Below are 21,376 nucleotides of genomic sequence, written 5' to 3'. Positions count from 1 at the left end.
ATCAGTTGTTTACATCACTCAACACAAGCAGAACTGCATTACTCTATGCAGAAGACACATCGTCCACATTCAGAAGTATCTCTGTATAATGACTGGTCTTATGATTTAAACAGGCAAATGTTCAGCATTCAAACTACAGGTGAAGAATAGTCAAACCAGATGTTTCCCCCGTTATGTCGATATCAGCTAGTCAAGTACACACCTACACAGCATGTTAACAAACCGTGAAAAAAGCCACACAAAAAATGAATGATTACTGGTAACGGTTTCTATACATTAGTATTTACGAAGGGTATGTTGTGACTTACCTTCAAAATTACAGCGGTCCCTCGCTATAACGCGGTTCACCTTTCACCTCGCTGTTTCACGGATTTTTTAGTGCAAGTTTGCATGCTTTTTTTTACGTCACATTGTGTCCTGCGTCCTGATCGCTGCAGACGATCTCCTCCGTGACGTCTCTCCTGTACAGTACAGAATCACTGCATCGATCTCTAGCAGTGTGACTCTGAAGTGCAGTACTGTATGTCCACGAAACGTTTTGCACCGTCAAAAAGTAAAATTGGCTACTTGATTTCACCTATCGCTGGTTATTTTTAGAACATAACACCCGCGATAAACGAGGGACCGCTGAGAAATATAACATTTGAATCCCTTTGCTCTTTTGCTCTGAGGCACGGGGGAAAAATATTGACAAGTCGATGAACATCATTTACAGATATATTGGGTAAATGCCCAAGACATCTATAGAAATGTAAATCGCCGCGTGATTCATTCATTTGCTTAACTTGTTTTGGACTGTAAACCAGGCGCGAATAGGACACCGGAAACAAAGCTCCCCACAGGAGTTTCCGCACCGGAAATAGCATATGCTAACGTGCACATAGTCAATAAGAAGGGCGAAAGCGTTGAATGACAGATTAACCAGATTTGGTTTGTAAAAATGGTGCAACTTCAGTGGTGTGGAAATGGTTTGGTTTTTGTCGGTCAGATACACACCAAAGCACAATTTTTGGTAGAGCAGGCAAGCGGGCCGTTGTTATTATCGTGTTTTTCGGAAAATAAGTCGCTCTTAAAATCTTTTTGATTTTCTGAAAAATCGACAGTTATAATCCGGTGCGTCTTATGTATGAATTCTGGTTGTGCTTACTCACCTCGAACCGATTTTATGTGGTACACGGCGCTCGAAAATCTGTCAGACTTTGATAAGCTACGAAGCCGCACCGCTTGATGGATTGTAGTCAAGAGCCTCACGGAGTGATACGTACTGTGCTTCAACATAATATTACCATATTGTGTGTGTGTGTGTGTGTAACCTCTTTTTAAGTTTTGTGGATATTATACATGGTTATGCTCAGGATATGTCAGCCCATTTCCACTGGAAATGCCTTTTGGTGAAACTGTCAGCAAGGAATTTGCATAAAAAAAACAGCTGCTTGTTTAAGTGAAAAAACATTGATGGTCTTTTTTTTTTTTTTTTTTTTTTTTTTTTTTTTTGCACTAATAAAGTTGTGGAGTTGTAAAGTATTTTTTCTGGCGTCAGTTATATCGTTATCGCAAATTTTCAAATATATATCGTGATAAATATTTTTGGCCATATTGCCCTGCCCTACCTACTACAATGCCAATATATGTCTGTCTCTCTTTCTATCAGGGTAGACATTCATCGGAAGGAAAATGCAGGTGCAGCTGAAAAACCCATCACCATCCACTCAACACCCGAGGGCTGCTCCGCCGCCTGTCGCATGATCCTGGACATCATGCAGAAGGAGGCCAACGAGACCAAGACGTGAGTCTGCCCAACTATTCTTTTATATAAACATGCTCACATGTGCTCCTGTGGAGCATGTTTACAACCTCACAGGGCGATTAGCCATAATGTCTGCAGGGCTATAATCTTATCCTTTTACCTGCCTGCGCACCTTTTAATCTCACTGTGCATTCTCTCGGTTGGACCACTGACACAGTAAACACAGTGACACTCTCACATAGGCTAACACGTGATCACAGCTTAACATTTAAGAAACAAGGTCAACATGCCTAATTGGGGCTGACAACTTTAATGAGAAGCTGCACCTTTTGAACTTTCGGAACTTCTGCTCTGTTTGAGCGTCAACCTTTAACACATAATACTCACGTTTGTCTGCATTTATTTGAAAGTGTGCTGTTTTTCAGGGGTGGCTGCTCTCTGGTGTAACAGTATTTGAATTTATTTTTTAAAAAACAAATCAATTTCCCTGAGATGATACATAGTAAAAACTGCGCTTAAATGTGTTTGTGTGACTGTTTTGTTTTTTTGATTATGTCCTTGGCTGTTTGAGCAATGCTTAAAGATCTGTGTGAACAGCTTTGAAAACTAGTTCAGAATATATATTTTAGCCATTCTCTACATTTTGATGTGTTTAATGCAGTTACAAAAATACTTTGATATTGGAAGGAAGTGAAAGTCTTCTTTGTCCAAAGAAATAAAGCTGCCCACCAGCACCTGTAAAACTCAAAACTTATAGAAGGAGTTATAAAAAGTGTTACCACCCCCAAAACATTCAAATGATTTTAACTTTTATGCTGCAGTATTTTCATATTTCAGCACAATCACAAGGTTTTCACTACAGTTACAAGTTATCCATCCACCCATTTTCTTCCATTGTTTGGGGCTGGACCCTATTGTTGTTATCCCAGGAAAAGGGGCAGGGCACATTGGGCGTGCCACATACCTAAGAACCTATTTATATTCCTCATTCTCACCCAAGCAAAGAGTGCCGGATTACAAATGATGACATCATAGGCACCAACCTGTGTGGTTGGTGTCATTTCAGCCTTCCAACTTTTGAAACCTTGCACGTTTTCCGTTGCTGGCACAGGTGTCCTCAAAATGGCCGAACTCAAGGTGCCTGTGCAGACATTTAAATGACACATCTGTGCTGGAGTGCAGGGATTCCCAGATAGCACAGAACTCCGAGAGGGAGAGTTCTATAACAGTGCTGAAGAAGTTTGCAAATAGACAAAAGCGCGGTGATGGCGAGTATAGACGGATACAGCTCTGTGATTGTGTCACATTGGTGGGGAAAGCAACCTATGGGTCAAGCATAAATGGGCCATAATGCAGAGACATACAACAACTCATACAGTCATACCTACAACCAGTTTAAGATTACCAGTTAGCTTAACATGCATGCCTTAGGACTGTGAAAGGAAGCCAGAGTACTTGCAGAGACCACCGTACTCATTTTTTACAAGTTATAAAAATGAAATTTTGCTTGCACACAGATGGGCTTAGACTTATAGAAAATAATCTCTGTATAATGTTTTGCATTCTAAATAGTAAGATGGGGAGTTGAGTTTTTTTTTTCTTGACAGTGTCAGTGGAGCGTTTTCCCTCTGTTTTCTGTTTTCACGCGACATGGTTGCTAGCTGTAGTTTCACACTTACTGTACTCATGTACTGAAAGTGATAAACGTTAAAGTAAATGTGTACACTGTGAATTCCGTATACATCAGCATACCTTTAAATAGTATGTATTTTTTTCTGTCCCTATTTTTTTTTTTTTTTTTTTTTTTTTTTCTGTCCCTTGGGCACACTTCAAAATTTACACCCTTTTACGTTCCTCGGGACCCAAAATGGTCCCCATCCAAAAGGTGATATAGCAGTGGATTTTATGAATTTTTTTTTCATTTTTTTTCACATCAGATCTTTTAAACAACTTCAGACCTATCCACTGATATAAAGTTTTTCATAAGTTTTTTTTAATATTTTTTAGGTTTTTATGGCTTTATTGTCATAAAACCCCCTGTTTTTTGGGGGGTAAAAAACCATAATATGCAATATTTTCAAAAAATGAGTTGCAAATGGAACTACTTGGCATGAGGTTATTAGAGCCTTGGATAGGTAAAGAATTCAGAACAGAATTGATTTTGATGCATTTTTATTTTTGGAGCAATAAGAGTTTTTCAAATTTACACCCTTTTATGTTCCTCGGGACCCAAAATGGTCCCAATCCAAAAGGTGATATAGCAATGAATTTTATGAATTTTTTTTTTCATTTTTTTTTCACATCAGATCTTTTAAACAACTTCAGACCTATCCACTGATATAAAGTTTTTCATAATTTTTTTTAATATTTTTTAGGTTTTTATGGCTTTATTGTCATAAAAACCCCTGTTTTTTGGGGGGTAAAAAACCATAATATGCAATATTTTCAAAAAATGAGTTGCAAATGGAACTACTTGGCATGAGGTTATTAGAGCCTTGGATGGGTAAAGAATTCAGAACAGAATTGATTTTGATGCATTATTATTTTTGGAGCAATAAGAGTTTTTGCAATATACATCCATTGGTATCCCTCGGGACCCAAAGGGGTCCCCATCCAAAAGGTGATATAGCAATATCATATATGAATTAATTTTTCATTTTTTTTCCACATCAGATCTTTTAAACAACTTCAGACCTAACCACAGATATAAAGTTTTTCTTAATTTTTTAAATTTTTTTTAGGTTTTTATGGTTTTATTGTCATAAAGACCCCTGTTTATATTTTGGGGGGTAAAAAACCATAATATGCAATATTTTCAAAAAATGAGTTGCAAATGGAACTACTTGGCATGAGGTTATTAGAGCCTTGGATAGGTAAAGAATTCAGAATAGAATTGATTTGGCTGCATTATTATTTTTGGAGCAATAAGAGTTTTTGCATTATACATCCATTGGTATCCCTCGGGACCCAAAATGGTCCCCATCCAAAAGGTGATATAGCAATGAATTTTATGAATTGTTTTTTCATTTTTTTTTCACATCAGATCTTTTAAACAACTTCAGACCTATCCACTGATATAAAGTTTTTCATAATTTTCTTAATATTTTTTAGGTTTTTATGGCTTTATTGTCATAAAGACCTCTGTTTATTTTCTTTGGGGGGTAAAAAACCATAATATGCAATATTTTCAAAAAATGAGTTGCAAATGGAACTACTTGGCATGAGGTTATTAGAGCCTTGGATGGGTAAAGAATTCATAACAGAATTGATTTGGCTGCATTATTATTTTTGGAGCAATAAGAGTTTTTGCATTATACATCCATTGGTATCCCTCGGGACCCAAAGGGGTCCCCATCCAAAAGGTGATATAGCAATATCATATATGAATTAATTTTTCATTTTTTTTCCACATCAGATCTTTTAAACAACTTCAGACCTAACCACAGATATAAAGTTTTTCATAATTTTGTAAATATTTTTTATGTTTTTATTGCTTTATTGTCATAAAGACCCCTGTTTATTTATTTATTTATTTTTTTGGGGGGGAAACCCATAATATATATTATAAATATATATATAAAATATAAATATATTCTCAATCACATTCACACCACTCTCTTATATCAGTTCCACTACATCGAGACTATTTTATGGTGGTTAGCTGTTTTATTGTCATGTATTTTGCATAATAAGATAACCATGTCCTGCATTCAAAAACACTGAAAATGTCTATGGTGGTGCTGTACCTAATATTGTGCTCATTGGATCCAAAACCTATTTTTCCTTTATTTTGAAGGCTGAGGCTTAGATCCATTAGGTATTCACGAGAAAAAAATTATCACATGTCAGGATTACAGTATATCGAAAATATGTGATTATAATGGGAGTCAATGGGGCCCAAAATGGTACGACGAATGTAGAAGGTAACACTTATGTGAATCTCCTTTACTATACACCACACCATAGAGGGGATCAATGAATTTTAAAAATAATCCTAAAATGCACATCATAAGTCAGTTTCATGCAACTAGTCTTTAAAATGACTGATATATTGAAAATCAAAAATCCAAAGTTACCCAAAAGGGTAACTTTTTTGACGAGGAACACCGAAGGGTTAAATATGAATGTTGTCTCTTTAACTGAAAGTGCCTGTCAAAGTATTATGCAACCAGTAAAGTCAGAAATCCTGCTGTCACACGTAACAATAACCTCCACGCCTCTGTCCCCACGCCTCTGTGAAGTAACACCACCCAGTGCCACACCTCAATTACACCGTACCCTGTAGTTTCACTTAGTGAAACCCAAACCACTAAACTTGGCCTCTTAACCTACACCAATGCCATCTCCCTTTACTTGACCTACAGCTCACCCCATACTAATCTCACCCTTTCAAAATTGAACAGTATGCACACACACACACACACACACACACACACACACACACACACACACACACACACACACACACACACACACACACACACACCACCATCACTATCATGAAATCTTTCATCTAGCACAAAAGAAACCTCCAGCATCTGGCTGCTAAACACCACACCCCAGGAGGTTTCTTAGGTTAGTGTGCTTGTTGCTTGTGCACGTTTGCAGGAGTGTTTCCTCTAAGTTTAAATAGTTGGAGCATAAGGGCGTTTCCTACAACATCCCTATTTTATGTCCTTATTTCTTTTTATTATTATTTCTTTTTCTTTTTTTACCCAAAGCAGGAGAGTTGTCCATTTCTAAATGTAGCACAATAGCATTAATAATCTTCATAACTATTAATCATTCCAGACAGGACAGTCATTTGCAATCTGTACCTTTCTGCATCTCAGACAGGTGACCTGTTCCACACACAGAGGTTTAATTAAATGATTTGTTACACATTGGTTGTCCTCAGGTGGAGTTATGAAGTCTGCCACAGTTCATGGAAATGTTTCTGTTAGTGTAAAATAGTTTCTCTCCTCCTACCTTTATAGGGGTTGAGCAACCAAACCTGGCAAAGAGGTACATCTTAGGTATTAGATAAGAACCTTCATGAGCCTATCTAATATCTAATAATATCTAATGTATCAGCTATTATGATGGCAATATGTTGCCTAGCAACCAGGCAGCAAATAGCTACAATGACTTGTTTTCAGTATTTATGCAGCTATAACACTTGATAAAAGCATTGTATCATTTATATTTGACTAAAATGTAATATAATTTATATCTACACAGTTTAATTTCTTCATGATATATCATGACACCACCAGGCCGACTGGCAATCCACCATAACAGGCTAGAAGGATCTGTTTTTGCTGGGATATCTTGTGAAAACATCTAGTTTTAATTTTACAACCAATAGCACAAACGGGCGAAACAATACTGCAGCATGGTGTGCTTTTGTATTATTATTTGTATTTATGATAGTGTCATTATATAACAAGGCTTGTTTAATCATTAAAGTGACTACTAATGTATGGTAGCAGGTAGCCCAGTAGCAATGGAAAAATATTTGCTGTTATCATTACGTTACATAGGTAGATGCGGGTGGTGGTCGTGTGGGGAATCGAATCCCAATTTCACCCAGCAGGCCAAAATGGCTATAGCGGGTCGTGGGCACACAATGGAGAGGAATATGAATCATACAGTAATGATAGTCCTTCTGTTTTAATAAGTAATAACTGCACCATGTACAGTTTAGGTACAGTACACTGAAAGCAGATACTATCATACATGAATCATCAGTAGTTAATTTATTGAGCCTCTTCCTTCTCTAGTTAGGGACTTGAATGTCAAAATCATACAAGCAATCTTTTTTATACCTGTCTGTACTTCAGAATATTTTAAAGTCATGGAAAATTAATTTTGTCAAATCATCCTAATTTGTGGTGTGTTAAAGAAACTGGGACTCGCTTTCCGTTTCACTCTAATTACAAAGCTTACACAATCTGTTTTCCTCCTGAATATATTTTTTTAAATTCACTAAACTCAGCAGCCGGAGAGCAAAATCACTGCTTTGGCTTCTAGATAAATGTGCTGTGATATATTATTCAGGGCCAAACAGTGGACTTATATGCATTAATTTCTCAACTTTGATAGGAAGGATAATTATTTGAAATGGTATTCTTTATTCTAACTTGATTCTTTATATTTATTAGTCATTATGTTGGTTTAGTAATAAATCAGACTCAATTAGTGGAAAGTAAGTGGCTTAAACAGCCTTTTACATTGTTTACCTATAATCACTGCCAATTTGCTTGATTCATACCAGAGAAAAAATTCTTGGAAAGTGGTAGGTTATCATGTGGCATTGGCAATAAACAGTTTGTCACATTCAATTTTGGCAAAACACAAAGGTCCAGGAGAGAATATTCAGTTTCAAGGAAATAGTCTGCACTGATTTTGCACCATTTAACAATATCTAAGTTTTACAAAGCCCTTTAAAGTGACTTTTCATTCTTTCTCACACACTCACACACACAAATTGCGAGGTGCTGCTAGCTCGAGGGGATGGAGCCTGGAGTTGTCTGTGAAATGCAGTTTTTGAATAGTAAAATTAACATCAGCACAGGTTTGTTTTTCATAGAACAATACACTTTGTAACAGAGGCATGTCAGCATTAACCTTTCTGCATTCTGCATGACACCATATCATAGCTCATAGGTGATACTCTGTAGCACCTACCTTTTACTATATCACCTTACACGTGTGTGTGTGTGTGTGTGTGTGTCTCTGTGTAGGACGGAGGACATCCCTCTGAAAATCCTTGCCCACAACAGCCTTGTGGGTCGGCTGATTGGCAAAGAGGGTCGCAACCTGAAGAAGATCGAGGAGGAGACAGGGACCAAGATAACCATCTCCTCGTAAGTCCAGCTTTTAACTTGCTTATGGTGCTCTTACACATGTGTAACCTCTCATATTTGCAATTCTCCTCAGTGGATTTATGTTTTGAGTGAGATCAAAGATTTTTACTGTCGCTGATTTAACCAAATCACAAATAACAGACAGTGATTTCAAGCCCTTTTCACTGTAACCTCCTTCGTCTGTGCTCCTTAACCCTTCGGCATGTGGTTACACTTAACAGAGTTGTTAGAGAAGTAACGTGGCGATTCGATTACAGCTTTTTCTTTTCAGAACATGATATTAGAGAGGTAGTGATTGCACCCCATTTAACGGACTGTGCTCCCCAACCTTCTTTCATTTATTGCTAATGAATTGCTCTGTGTCTGCGAGGTTTGAGAATGTAATGAGCCTTGAAAAAGAGAAGCTCAAATAGTAGATTCAGAATTGATGGTTCTGTTAAGTCTTTTTGCAGTGTCAACTGTGTTCACCAACATAGTGCAGAGAGTTTGAGCTTCAAAGGCCCCGAGGTGTTAACATTTGTGTAATGTCCAGGATAACTGGTCTATGGGGCTTTGCATCTTTGATTCATGTAACAGACTTTTTAGAGTAGTATTATCTCATTGGTGCCGGTTCAGCTGAGTATCAGACACCTTGAATTTCAAAAATTTGCCAGCAGCTTTCAAGATAACAGGTAACCATAGACATAAGCATTTTTTCCTTTCATATTCCTCAGGTTAACATTGAAATGTACAAATTAAGTCATTATCTGGCTGTTGCACAAATAGAAGAAAAACATCAATCACACTGTTGCTTTTTTTGGCTTCCATTTGTATATGTAAGTCCCTCTGCTGCTAATCCACTTGACTCGCTGAGCTTAATTTATAGCATTGCGTTGGATCCCTGCGGAGCCTCTGCTGTAGTGGGCGACATAGTTGTTTGCATTTATGCTCATGTGCTGATGTGTCTGCAGTGCTCCGCCATCGCGAGTGAAACCTGAGCTGATCATGTCAGGCGTTAAGCTAATATATCTTAAACAACAGTCGATTACTGAAAGGGAGGGAAATGAAAAGACTTCAGAACAGACAGTGTGTGCACTTCTGTCAAAGCTGTGGAACAAGAAAAAATGGCATGTGAGCACACTGGCAGGTCACTAATGTTTGCTTTACCTGTTTTGTTTTGTTTTGTTTTGTTTCGCTGACATATTATCTTTGTGTTGCAACCAAACAGACCTGTCACACTAGTTGAGGTCTGAGTTGCTGCCACATGGCGCTAGGTTTCAGGGAATGTGTGGCCAGAATACAGAGAATTAAAGGAGTAACATGAATTAAGCAGTAGTAGTTTAAAGGGACATAGACTTTTTCAATAGCCTGAAATGTGAACAGTATGTCACATTACACTGTTCACGTAGGGCTGCTCGATTATGGCAAAAATGATAATCACGATTATTTTCACTGAAATTGAGATCTCGATTATTTGACGATATTTATTTAACAATAACAATGTATTGAACAATGACTTTAAAGATTGTCATAAAATATTATAAAATAGTGTGCAAATACTGATAACAGTGCAGATGTTTGCAATATAAAAAATAAATGAAAAATGTAAACATCTATGTTTAGTGAACTTTGCAGTGTTGCTCTGTGGTGCAGCTACGACACCGTAGCAAAGTTTACACACTATGTCTACTTGATCCACGTCTGACTCCGCAAACCAATAATGCTTCCACACCACTGAAGTTTTGTTTAACCTCTCTTTTCAACCAACGGCAGTCACTCTCCTCTCCAAATAACTTCTGCTTAGCTTTCCGAGCTTCCCTCGGGTCCTCTTAATCAGCGGTCCCCAACCCCTGGGCCTCGGACCGGTACCGGGCCGCAAGAGTTGAGGCTCAGGTGTGAAATGTATAGTTTTCAGGGTTTTTATCGGTTTTCAGCGTTATTTTGTTATCGTTTTTATCGTTTACTCGGTTTTCCTGGGTCATTTCACGTGTGTTATGAATAAATCTTCTTTTTTTCGGTACCGGTACTAGTTTTATTTTGTTGTATTTATCCGCGACACCTTAAAGGCTGGTTCGTGAAAATATTGTCGGGCACAAACCGGTCCGTGGCGCAAAAAAGTTTTGGGACCGCTGCTCTTAATTGTTGTGACACGTGTTCGAAATGCAGAGAGGTGCGCTAGATTTGCCACACGGAGCAGCGCGAGAGTAAAGCACGAGGGAGGGGCTAATAATCGGCTCAGTCATTTTTAATGATCGTTGAAAGCCCAGATCGTAATCGTGATTAAAATTCGATTAATTGAGCAGCCCTATGTTCACGTAATGTAAAATGCAGGATTTGATTTAAATCAGGTGCTAGCATAGCATTATCCATGCATGTTGTCCGGTGGTATAAGCTGTTGTCTTCTGTGAAAGGGTCATGTGACTGGTAGGTGCGTGATGAGTCTGTGACGGCCCACCGTGTGACCAACAAGACCCAATCAGGAAACAAAGTGTGATGTCTCTTGTGGTTTAAAAAAACGTCCAGTCTGAAATGCAGACCTCTTTTGTTTTTGTTGACAGCATTTCCAAAAATGTCTCTTTTAGAATCTGGTGAAGTGAAAATGTATCAGATGCTATGTTTTAAACCCAGAGCATAGTTGGAACATGACTACAAATCATCGTATCTGTCTTTTTTTTGACATGTGAATCATAGTCTAAGCCAACACTGCATTTTTAAAGCTCCCATATTCTTGACTGAGTTATATTAGTAATAAACAAGAATCTAAAAACGAACAAAACATGTCAGCCAATATATGTTGTTCAGCGTTAAACCTAAATTTAATTGATATTCTGTTTTACTGTCAGTGCAGTTTAACTCTCACTCGGCCAAGTTATTATTAACAACGCTGCAAGCTTCTCTTCACTGCCATCCATCCTGTATGACGTGAATGCAGCATGTTGAAAGACACAGCTGAGTTGCATTATGGGAAATGTAGTATCCAGCCTGTGGAAACTTAGTCAGAACCTAAATATATCATTATTCTTTTAAATCTGTTTTGAGAATCCTCTGCACGTCTATACAGTAATCATTTCTGTGTGTGTGTGATTTTCCTTTCAGGTTACAAGACTTAACTATTTACAACCCTGAGAGGACCATCACGGTGAAGGGCAGCGTAGATGCGTGTTGTAAAGCTGAGATGGAAATCATGAAGAAGCTGAGGGAAGCCTACGAGAATGATATTGCTGCTATAAATGTAAGTCTTGAGGGTACCGTCTGCAGGCCTCCTGATTGTTTGTGTTAGTATGTGCTAGTATGTTGACTCACGCAGACTGACAGGTGAACAACAGAGAGAAGCGATGATATACGGCGGGATAATATTGCCTTCCCATTCAGCGCATGTTAGCGCCAGCTTTAGTAATACCAGCTTGGTAAATGGATAACAGTAAACGATCGCTGGACAGCTCATCAGTGAGTCGAGTGTTTGAGCGCTCCGTGTCTGTGTGTGTGTGTGTGTGTGTGTGTGTGTGTGTCTGCCTCTTTCATGGAGCTTCTGACTCACACTTAGTTCCCCGCTGTGTATGTGTCTGTGTTACTGCTGTAACACACTGCTTTTCCCAGCATCCACCTGATATGTGCAGGCCGCCCTCTCGCCCAGCTCCTCTTTCACACTGCCCCAATGACATCACCAGCGGTGCAGCCTGAGAGGTCATCCTCTGAGGAAGAGCGATAGCCATGATGGCACACTCTGCATGTTCTCTGTTGTACTGCAAAGAGATGAATGCTGATAAAGTGACTGTATTAACGATGACGATGCTCCTCAGGATGTGACTCATGTAGTAACACGGAATTAGTTGGTTTCTTTCCCTTTAGCGCATTAGTTGATTAGTTTTTCCTTCACAGTGACAGTCTCAATATTTGTTCAGAAATAATCATAACGCAGCGTGCTGCCATGTTGTTCTGGATGTTAAGAGCAGTTCTGGCACCTGTCAGGTTGAGTGTCAGCTCTACAGTAAGCATTTAGGGCCATCTAGCGTGACAGTCTGGATATTACAGAGAGCGTTCTGGGATAAAGAAAGTGAAAGGAGGCAGTCCTGTCTTGTCATGGCCATGAAACCAGAATAGCTGACTTGCCTTTGGGGGAAGATTTTTCTTTCTGTTGTTGTTTGTTTTGGGGTTTGTTTGCTTTTTGTTGTTGTTGTTTTTTGGTTTTTTTTGGTTATGCTTTTAAAACATCTCTCTTGTAAAAACCATGTACCACAGGAGCATGATCTTTTTAAGGAGTTAAGAAAACAGACCAATTTTAAGCTTGCAACAAGCATTTTTTAGAGTTTAGTGGTTTTTTTATTGTAATGTAGCTCATGCAGTAGAAGATTTTTCTAAACCCCTAGAGGAAGATTTATTCCTTCGCTTTTTCTTTAAAAGACATGCAGCTAAACAGTATTTTAATTATCAATAAATGAAGAGGATTTTGCAGAGTATGTCATTATTATGGTAATAATTAATAGAGATGGCACGATACCACTTTTTTATGTCCGATACCGTTACCGATATCATAAATTTGGATATCTGCCGATACCGATATGAATCCGATATAGTGTTTTTTAATCAACAAAACTGTTTTTTAAATATTTTGCTGCATTTTGTATAAGTTCATACTCAAGTTTAAAACAACAACTACACTAAAGCTATTCTGTTATACCTGTATGCAAAAAAAAATATTTCATAGTACAGCAATACTGATCAATCTAATAAACTTAAACCTACACCATCCTCCCTATTCTGGTATTTTAAAGAGTACTTAGCATAAATATTAAGCAACCTAACTAATAGGGTTCCAACTCCCAGCAACAACAAAAATAAATAAATAAAAAATAGGGAACCACCCCTCACGCTCCACCTCATGATGCTTAATCGACGTAATCAACCTTAATTTGATGCAGTGTGAAAAAAAAAATGCACAGAAATCAATTATTTTTCAAGAAATATTAAATAGATTCAACATCTTTCTTCAACAAAATTGCAGACTGCACAGATGGTACCTTCCCAAAGGAAAAAGTACTATAGCTTACTAGGGTATATATATTAGACTTAATAGTTACTATATACAGTAATGGACTTCTATACATTTTGCATCAAATTAAAACTTTGGCTGTCAGATAATTATTTATTAAAAGCTCGACATTTTAAATGAGAATAAGAAAGAAAAGTATGTCTTTGTGCCCCCTTTTCCCTGTTAATGCCCTATCGGCCCCCCTGGCTAAACTTTGCTAGATCCGCCCCTGCACAGTTACCAGCGTCAGCTATGTAGAAAAAGATCCTCGAGTAGAAAGTAATATTAAATACATTCTAACAACAGCTGATCAAGCTTAAACGTGCTGCTGTTGTTCAGCCGCTGGTTTCCTCTTTCTGGTGCAAAGTGGGCCAAAAACAAACCAGAGAGACGGACTCGCGACAGAAAAGCCGATCAGCTGATCGTTAAGCAGTTTCATGATTGAAGTAGCAGCAAGAAGAGGCAGTCGCTTGTTAAGCTTAACGCAGGAATGCTTTACAAACATTCAGAGATGGACTTACACACTTGCTGTACTTCTCTCGGGATAACTTTGTCGGAGATGAAATGCTGGGTTGCTAGCGAAGCTCCAAATGCTATCCAGACCACCGACAGGTCCCGCATGCCACAGCCGCTCTATCACGTGATGCATACTGCTCCGACGTGCTAACGTTCTGAGGTGAGTTACAGCGTGTTGCAAGTTTTGTGAGGTGCTTTCGTGATATTTAATGGATCGGATTACATTTTTTATTTTTCTCCGATATCCGATCCAGTAATTTAGGTCAGTATCGGACCGATACCGATACGTAATATCGGCTCGGTCCATCTCTAATAATTAATAACGTGTAGGACATATTTTTCATTGATAAATTATTCAGACATTTCCTCAGTCATCATAACTATTGTTGAATACTTCCTCCAGCTCTGCATCCTTATTTGTCAGCACAAATGTGGTGTTCTTTGAAGTGATGTGAGAACAGAAAATATTTTTTGTGCTTGTGACCAACTTTAATGTATCAGATTAAATAAAAGGCTCAGAGTTGTTATTATTGTTATATTAAAAAATACTTGAAAAATTGTTGTTTATTGCTTGCATTATTAACTTTAAGAAAAAAGTTTAAAATGTGCTTAATTGGACAAGTCATTTGTGTTTGGTATGTTTTCTTCATCTTTCTTCAACTTATGTTTTTTCCAAGATCACTGCAGTGTTTTTTCTTTTTGTTTTGCATGCTTTGGATATTAAATGAAAGTTAAAATCCGATCAGCTTCTTTAAAAAAAAAAATCGCATTAATTAAATGCCAAGCAATTGTCTTCTGTTGTGATAACTTTTTAAAACTCTGCCACTGCCACTTCTTTTTTTGTCCGCTCAGCAACAGGCCAACTTGATCCCGGGCTTGAACCTGAACGCTCTGGGCATCTTCTCCTCTGGTCTGCCGGTGCTTCCCCCTGCTGCTGGACCACGTAGCGCTGTGCCTGCTGTGGCGCCAGCAGGGTACAACCCATTCTTAGTGAGTATCCTCTGTTTTCTTTGGGGGGGGAAGGCTTTTTTGGTCCCCCCTCCCCTTTTCCCACAGACTACCTGAGCGCATGGCCATAAAAGGGAAGAAAAAGTTATTTTTGAAAATGCTTCTTTGAGCATGACTTTGCCTTTGCTGGTTTACCCACATCAAGTGCATGATAAAGATTGACTTGATAAAGCAATTTATCTCCAACACTTGGTAAACCAGGCTCCTCTGAAGTGCATTTTTAAAATACACTACAGTGTTGACTCAGGTCTTCCTGCATGATTTTGTACACAGTTTGAAGCAACCAGAATTCCCCCATCTTCTCCAGAGATGAGTCAGTCTGTCAGTAAAACAAAGTCTCCACTCATTGCCTGACAAGCGCGAGCCAAAGCGGCGTGAGACAGTGCGTGAGAATGCATGTGCGTGCTTCGTAGTCAAGACACTCAGTGTGTGATTCACTGCGAGTTTCTACCCTGAAATTCCCCCCGAAGAAAGAGCTTGACTTGTGTTCGTGCCTGTGCCTTTTAACATGTGTGTTAACATGCCATCTGATAGGCATGCTTGTCACTTCACTTTCAGAGTCACTCTTCACATCTCAGTGGCCTGTATGGGGTTCCTCCAGCAAGTGCCATCCCCCACCAGCACTCAGTATGTTCCCTCAAATCTGCACTACAGTCAGTGTTTCCTCTCTGAATCCTTTGTTTTGTTTTGTTTTTTGTTTGTCCTAATAGATGATTGCTTTAATAATCAAAAACAGGTGAAATCCATGTTTTGGAAAAGAGAGCCCTTTAGGATTTACGTTTCTTCTGGTTGTGTGGATTCTGCAAATAGCTTCTATGCATGGGAGGTAAAACCATGAACCCTGCTGTAAAACAGATAAAGGCAGATCTAAATGAGGTGGATTTGTAAATAGCAGACTGTTAGAACGCCTCAGTCAGCGTCTGTGTAGGACAGAGAGTCTGGATTCCTGTTTACCATCACCCAGTCACCAGAACACCACAAATATTCCTGGAAGGGGACTTTTTAGCCCAGAGTTATCCCGTGGCTCGTAAAAATTCACTTTATAAACCTCAACTACATGAGTGTTACCATGCTAAGAAAAACAAAAACACAGGGCAGGCATCACCCCTAATAGGAAATATTCCATTCAGACGTGGCCAGAGGGCGATGTTTACCCAAAGAGGGCTTAATTTAGCCTCCCTTGCATGTGGTGTCAGCTTTTTCGGCCGTTCTTCAAGTATCTGTCAAGTGTGTTCAAAACCGTTTTTGCGACAATTTGAATCATTTTCTTTTCTTTCACAGTCAAATAAATAGTAAAGTTTAATAAAAGTACTTTAAATGTTTTCTTTTCTGTGTGGTCCTTTTTCAGCAACAGGCTCCAGAACAGGAGGTTGTCTACCTCTTTATTCCAACTCAGGCAGTCGGGGCCCTGATCGGCAAGAAGGGTCAGCACATCAAACAACTTGCCCACTTTGCCGGAGCTTCCATCAAGGTGCGTTTGTTGCCTGTCAACAGTGTGCTCAGTAAGAAAGGGGAAAGAGGAGGATGGAGTGTTGCTAATCTAATGAGCGAGTGTCTTTTTTTTTTTTTTTTTTTTTTTTTATAAATAAACCTCAACTCATCATTCACCCAGCAGCATTTCATGGATCTGGGGTGGAGCAATTTCCATATTTCAAAATGTTGAAAGAGAAACATTTCAGATAATGCAATCAGAGACAATTCATTTTGTTGGATTCTTCAGTTGCATTCAATATATTTGTGGGATTTTCTTCTCATGATTTTATTGGCCACAAGCTTTACATGATCTCATACTGCATGAATTTGTTCAGAAGCTAGAAATCTGATTTGCGTCTTTCTGTGTGTGTCAGATTGCTCCGGCTGAGAGTCCAGATGTTACTGAGAGGATGGTCATCATTACTGGAACACCAGAAGCTCAGTTTAAGGTAAAACCTGCATATGTGCATGAATCTTTGTGTTAAATAATTTTTGAGGGGGGATTAACTTCATAAATAGTTTTCATAACAGCAGTGGATCATTGTTTGTCCCCATTTTCCCCAGTCTCTCCTTGCCTCATTCCCTCCTCTGTATTCCAGGCCCAAGGTCGGATATTTGGAAAGCTGAAAGAGGAAAACTTCTTCTCTGCGAAGGAGGAGGTCAAACTGGAGACGCACATAAAGGTTCCCTCAAGTGCAGCTGGCAGGGTCATCGGTAAAGGTGGTAAGACGGTAAGCATGCGCTTGAATTGTCCTTTAAACTGCAGCAACAACAATGCCTTGCTCCAACTTTTTATTTAAATGAGCTAGTTATGTTTACATGATAAAATTTTTATCTGTGAGAGTCTCACGTACTGGTGTTTACTGCAATTACTTATTGGCTTCAAGGGGTGTTTCAGTTAAACACAATTTAGAGGTTGGAGGTAAAATTCAAAGTGAGGCTGTGATAACGGGAGTCTGTGTCGGTGTTTCAGGTAAACGAGTTGCAGAACCTTACGAGCGCGGAGGTCATCGTACCGCGGGACCAAACTCCTGATGAGAACGACGAGGTCTTTGTGAAAATCAGTGGGCATTTCTTTGCCAGCCAGGTACCCAAAATTAAACCAGCGATACTCATTATTTGGCTAATTAGTTCTGCTGCTGCACAGGTATCAAAAGAATAGCTGCAGCCACAGCGTACAAAAGGCATTGTTAAATCGCATAAAACAATAAAACGCGGTGTAATGTCCACATTTTTATATGATCATAAAACCTGGTGTATTCTGTCTAATGGCTCTTTGTTCAGCCGCAACATGCTTCCCCTATGTTTATGTGTATTCTCTTCTGGCCTGCAGTGCTAAAACCATCTAGATTATTTTAGTGTGAGCAGCCGCCCCCCCCCCCCCCCCCCCCCCCTTTTTTTTTTTTTTTTTTTTTTTTTTTTTTTTTTTTTTTTTTTTTTGAGATGCATAAATGTCTGCCTGCTACAATTGAACTAAATGGCAGCCATATTGTGTTGCTCAAAGTGCCTGTAATGGATTAAAAACCTTAAAACCTTTTTCGTGACCCAGTTATTATAAACTTGTGCAGACCTCTGTTATGTAAAAAGGATTTCCTTTCTGCCGAGCCGCCTGCCGTTACTATCACTGTGTAGAAGGCAGCATCCATCTGCCTGTAATGAGAGGCTCATGGTTGTGACAGCAGGAGAGGATGTTAACATTAATATTGCCCCCCTTGGCTGAGCTCTTAGCTGCGCATATCTTTTGCTTGGCAGATGTAGACAGCTGGTAGTACAATTTGTTTTCATTGTAACCAGCTGGACATGAAAGTTTTCTGATGTTGGAGAAATCTAATCAGCCCAAAGCTGAATGTGCTGCATGTAACTGTTATGTAACTGTCTATATGAGTAACTAGTAATAATAAAATGAAAACAAATGGGTAGCTGTTCACTGGCTTTCACACGTATCACATTTAGTTGGCTCAGTTGGCTGCAGTCAGATTAATGCATCCAAGTGCTTTAAAAATGGTATAAAATTGTATTTTTCTTTTCTTTTTGAGCGCAGTTTAAATCGGCTCATGCATTTTCTGCAATATTAAAATTGACAAACAAGCGGAGACACACACACACACACACACACACAGCTTTGGATGTTGCTCTGCTCATATCTGTAACGCTTTCTTTCAGATAAAGCTTGCATACTGCATTTACCTAAATGTATCTGTCTACACTTGTATTTTTATTGATGATTGTCCTTTACTTTGTTCATTATTCTTACTTGAACCTGTTATGTTCTGCTGCAGTGTTAATTCTTGATCTCTCCTACAGACTGCACAGAGGAAGATCCGGGAGATCATTCAGCAGGTCAAACAGCAGGAACAGAAGCACCAGCAGGGCGCCGCTGTGTCACCGCACCACTCCAAGTGACCAGCCGGGTGGCTCCAGTGGGCACCAGCCAATGAATGTAGCCCTCCCAAATGAACAGAGACCTATCCAGACTAAGGCCAAGGCCAAGGGGGACATGCAGGGCTGACCAGCAGCACCGGGATCAAAACCAAAGAACTTCGCTAGGGGGGACACAAGTGAGAGCCAAAGGCTGAGGGCATTGTGTGCACTGCCAGCCCTGTGAGAGCAGATAGATTGGGAGAAATCGTACTGAAGCTTAAAAAAAAAAAAATTAATAAAGAAACAAAAAGACCAAAAAAAAAAAAACCTACAAGAAAGGCGGAAATGGCAGAAAATTTGGGAACTGTTGTCTTCACGGTTTAAAAAAAAACTAGTTTGTCTCCCTGCATAACGTTATCTCTTTAGTTGGACTAACATAGGCCTAAAAAAAGAAAAGGAGAAAATGCAACTCTATTTTAACACGAGCGTGTACGAGGCATTGTGATTGATATTTTGGGTTAGAGCGAGAGCCAGCGACAGCGGACTCCTTCTCTCACGCGTGTTTGAGATATTTAGATTGTGAGATCAAATATCCTTAGCAGTATTAATGCAGTAGAAACGTGTATGGATACACACTGAGAGCATGCTCTGTTATTTTATTCATCAAAATGACAGTAGAGCTTGGTGTTAGTATTTTGCTTGTACCTGAGATTGATTGACTGAGTAATCGATTGATTGACAGCCTCCCCTTGTTTGTTCCCATTTTTAGGCCACTGAAATTTGAAAAGAAAACCCCTATAAGTAAATAAGGTGAATGGTTCTGAGTCTTTGTAACAAGCCTGTGTGTGTGCCAACGCAAAAGATAACGTCCCTTTCAAATATATCTCACCATTCATATCTGATACTAAGCTTTTTTTTTTTTTCTCTCTTTTCTTCTAATTTCTGCTTCACTTCTCATCACTCTCTCTCATCAGACACCATGTCTTTTCTTTTGTTTTTGTTTGGGTTTTTTCTTCTTTTTTCTTTTTTTTTTAAAATGGGATAAAAAATTTTCCGTAGCTTTTTGATAACCTTGAACTGACTGCCACTTTTGCTCAAGAGAGGTTAAATGCAACTGAGGGATTTTTCTTTTTTTCTTTCTTTTTTTTGTAATCAGTAAAATTCTGTCATGCTGTGCAGTAGACATCGTCTGTGTTCACGCTCGTCGTCTCCTCTTTAATCAGAGCAAAAACTGACGTCTTAACGAGCGGTGCGCGTTCGCCCGTTAACCGGTCTTCTTCGGACGCGCGCCGCCACACGCTTGGCCTTATGAGGACGTCGCAAGGGCCAGCACAGAATGTGAGCTGAGGGCCCGGTAAAGGAGGGGGACAGGGTTCGGGGCAGGGTTGGGAGGGTTAGGGGGAGGGAGGGTGCAGACCTCTGGTGTGTGGGGTGGCAGCGAGGTTGGATTTTAGGGAGGCGCTGTATGACCTGTGGTACACGACCAGCCGCAGCCGCGTTTGGCTTTAACCCTCTCTTGTCAGGGAGCTTTCTAAAAATGGCATGACAGCTGTGAATGTACAAAATGCAGCCTTTTTAGAAAAAAATACAGATATCACCCCTGCCGTGTCCAGCAGGCCAGGCCAAACGGCACACGACACAGATTGTCATCCTCTTGCTCTCTGTTCTTTTCACTTTTTTAAAAAAGATTTTTATTAAAAAATTTTATTTTGGCGAGTTGGCCGCCTGCTCTGCGGGCACGCTGGACACGCAGGTCCTGGTGTCCCTTTGTGCTTTACTTTGAAGAACATAGAAGCTTGTTGCCTTATTTTGTCACCTTTCATACATCACCCATCAGCTTCATCTTCCAGACGCAAGGTTATTGCCAATACGCACAGCTTCCTCCGTGTGTGTGTGTGCGCGTGCGTGCGTGCGTGCGTGTGTGTGTATATATATATAAAAAGAGAGAGTAATATTTATGAATCTATTTTTTCCTATTTTGTCATGAGAGCTATTGATAAGAAACAAAAAGAAGACAAAGTCCTTTTCTTTTTTTCCTCAGTGGGACACTGCCATATTATTTTGAAGGGAAGTGTTTATTTTCTTGAAAAAAACTAAAACAAAAACTAGACTATGAATAATAATATAATGAATAAAAACCTGAAAAAATAGGAAAGCAGTAAAAGTGAACCACCGCGTTAACTTGTGGTCGGGATGTGAACAGTGCGCATGTCAGTATTGTGATCTACCTCAGGCTTCAGGGTACCTCAGTCCAATCTTTCATTTCTCCCTTTTTCCACATTTTTGTATGCCTTGTTAACTAATCATTTTGAGCGTTTTTAATTTTCTTTTTTAATGAAATAAAAAAAGATAAAAGATCTACAGTAATCTCTACTCTCTTCAGGTCCAGCCGACTAGTGAAACTTTGTAAAAGAA

General features: G+C 39.2%; 1 protein-coding gene across 6 annotated transcripts in view; it reads left to right on the top strand.

The window, feature by feature from the left end:
- igf2bp2a (insulin-like growth factor 2 mRNA binding protein 2a) overlaps window positions 1-19,860 on the top strand; it is a 65,250-nt gene extending 45,390 nt beyond the window's left edge. For 4 of the 6 annotated variants that reach the window (XM_080902103.1, XM_080902106.1, XM_080902107.1 and 1 more), the window contains 10 exons: window positions 1,652-1,786; window positions 8,473-8,595; window positions 11,671-11,806; window positions 14,972-15,109; window positions 15,662-15,754; window positions 16,476-16,598; window positions 16,975-17,049; window positions 17,200-17,331; window positions 17,574-17,687; window positions 18,905-19,860. In XM_080902103.1, coding sequence (XP_080758229.1) covers window positions 1,652-1,786; window positions 8,473-8,595; window positions 11,671-11,806; window positions 14,972-15,109; window positions 15,662-15,754; window positions 16,476-16,598; window positions 16,975-17,049; window positions 17,200-17,331; window positions 17,574-17,687; window positions 18,905-19,003 — 1,168 coding nt within the window. In that variant the 3' untranslated portion in view covers window positions 19,004-19,860. The remainder of the gene's footprint in view (window positions 1-1,651; window positions 1,787-8,472; window positions 8,596-11,670; window positions 11,807-14,971; window positions 15,110-15,661; window positions 15,755-16,475; window positions 16,599-16,974; window positions 17,050-17,199; window positions 17,332-17,573; window positions 17,688-18,904) is intronic. The other 2 variants (XM_080902104.1, XM_080902105.1) reach the window with 2 other exon arrangements.
- Window positions 19,861-21,376: the final 1,516 nt, after the last annotated feature.

The sequence above is a fragment of the Rhamphochromis sp. 'chilingali' genome (genome assembly GCF_963969265.1).
Source record: "Rhamphochromis sp. 'chilingali' genome assembly, chromosome: 14".
Lineage (NCBI taxonomy): Eukaryota > Metazoa > Chordata > Actinopteri > Cichliformes > Cichlidae > Rhamphochromis > Rhamphochromis sp. 'chilingali'.
The sequence above is the reverse complement of the archived record's forward strand: the minus strand, read 5'-3'. Positions and strand labels throughout refer to the sequence as shown.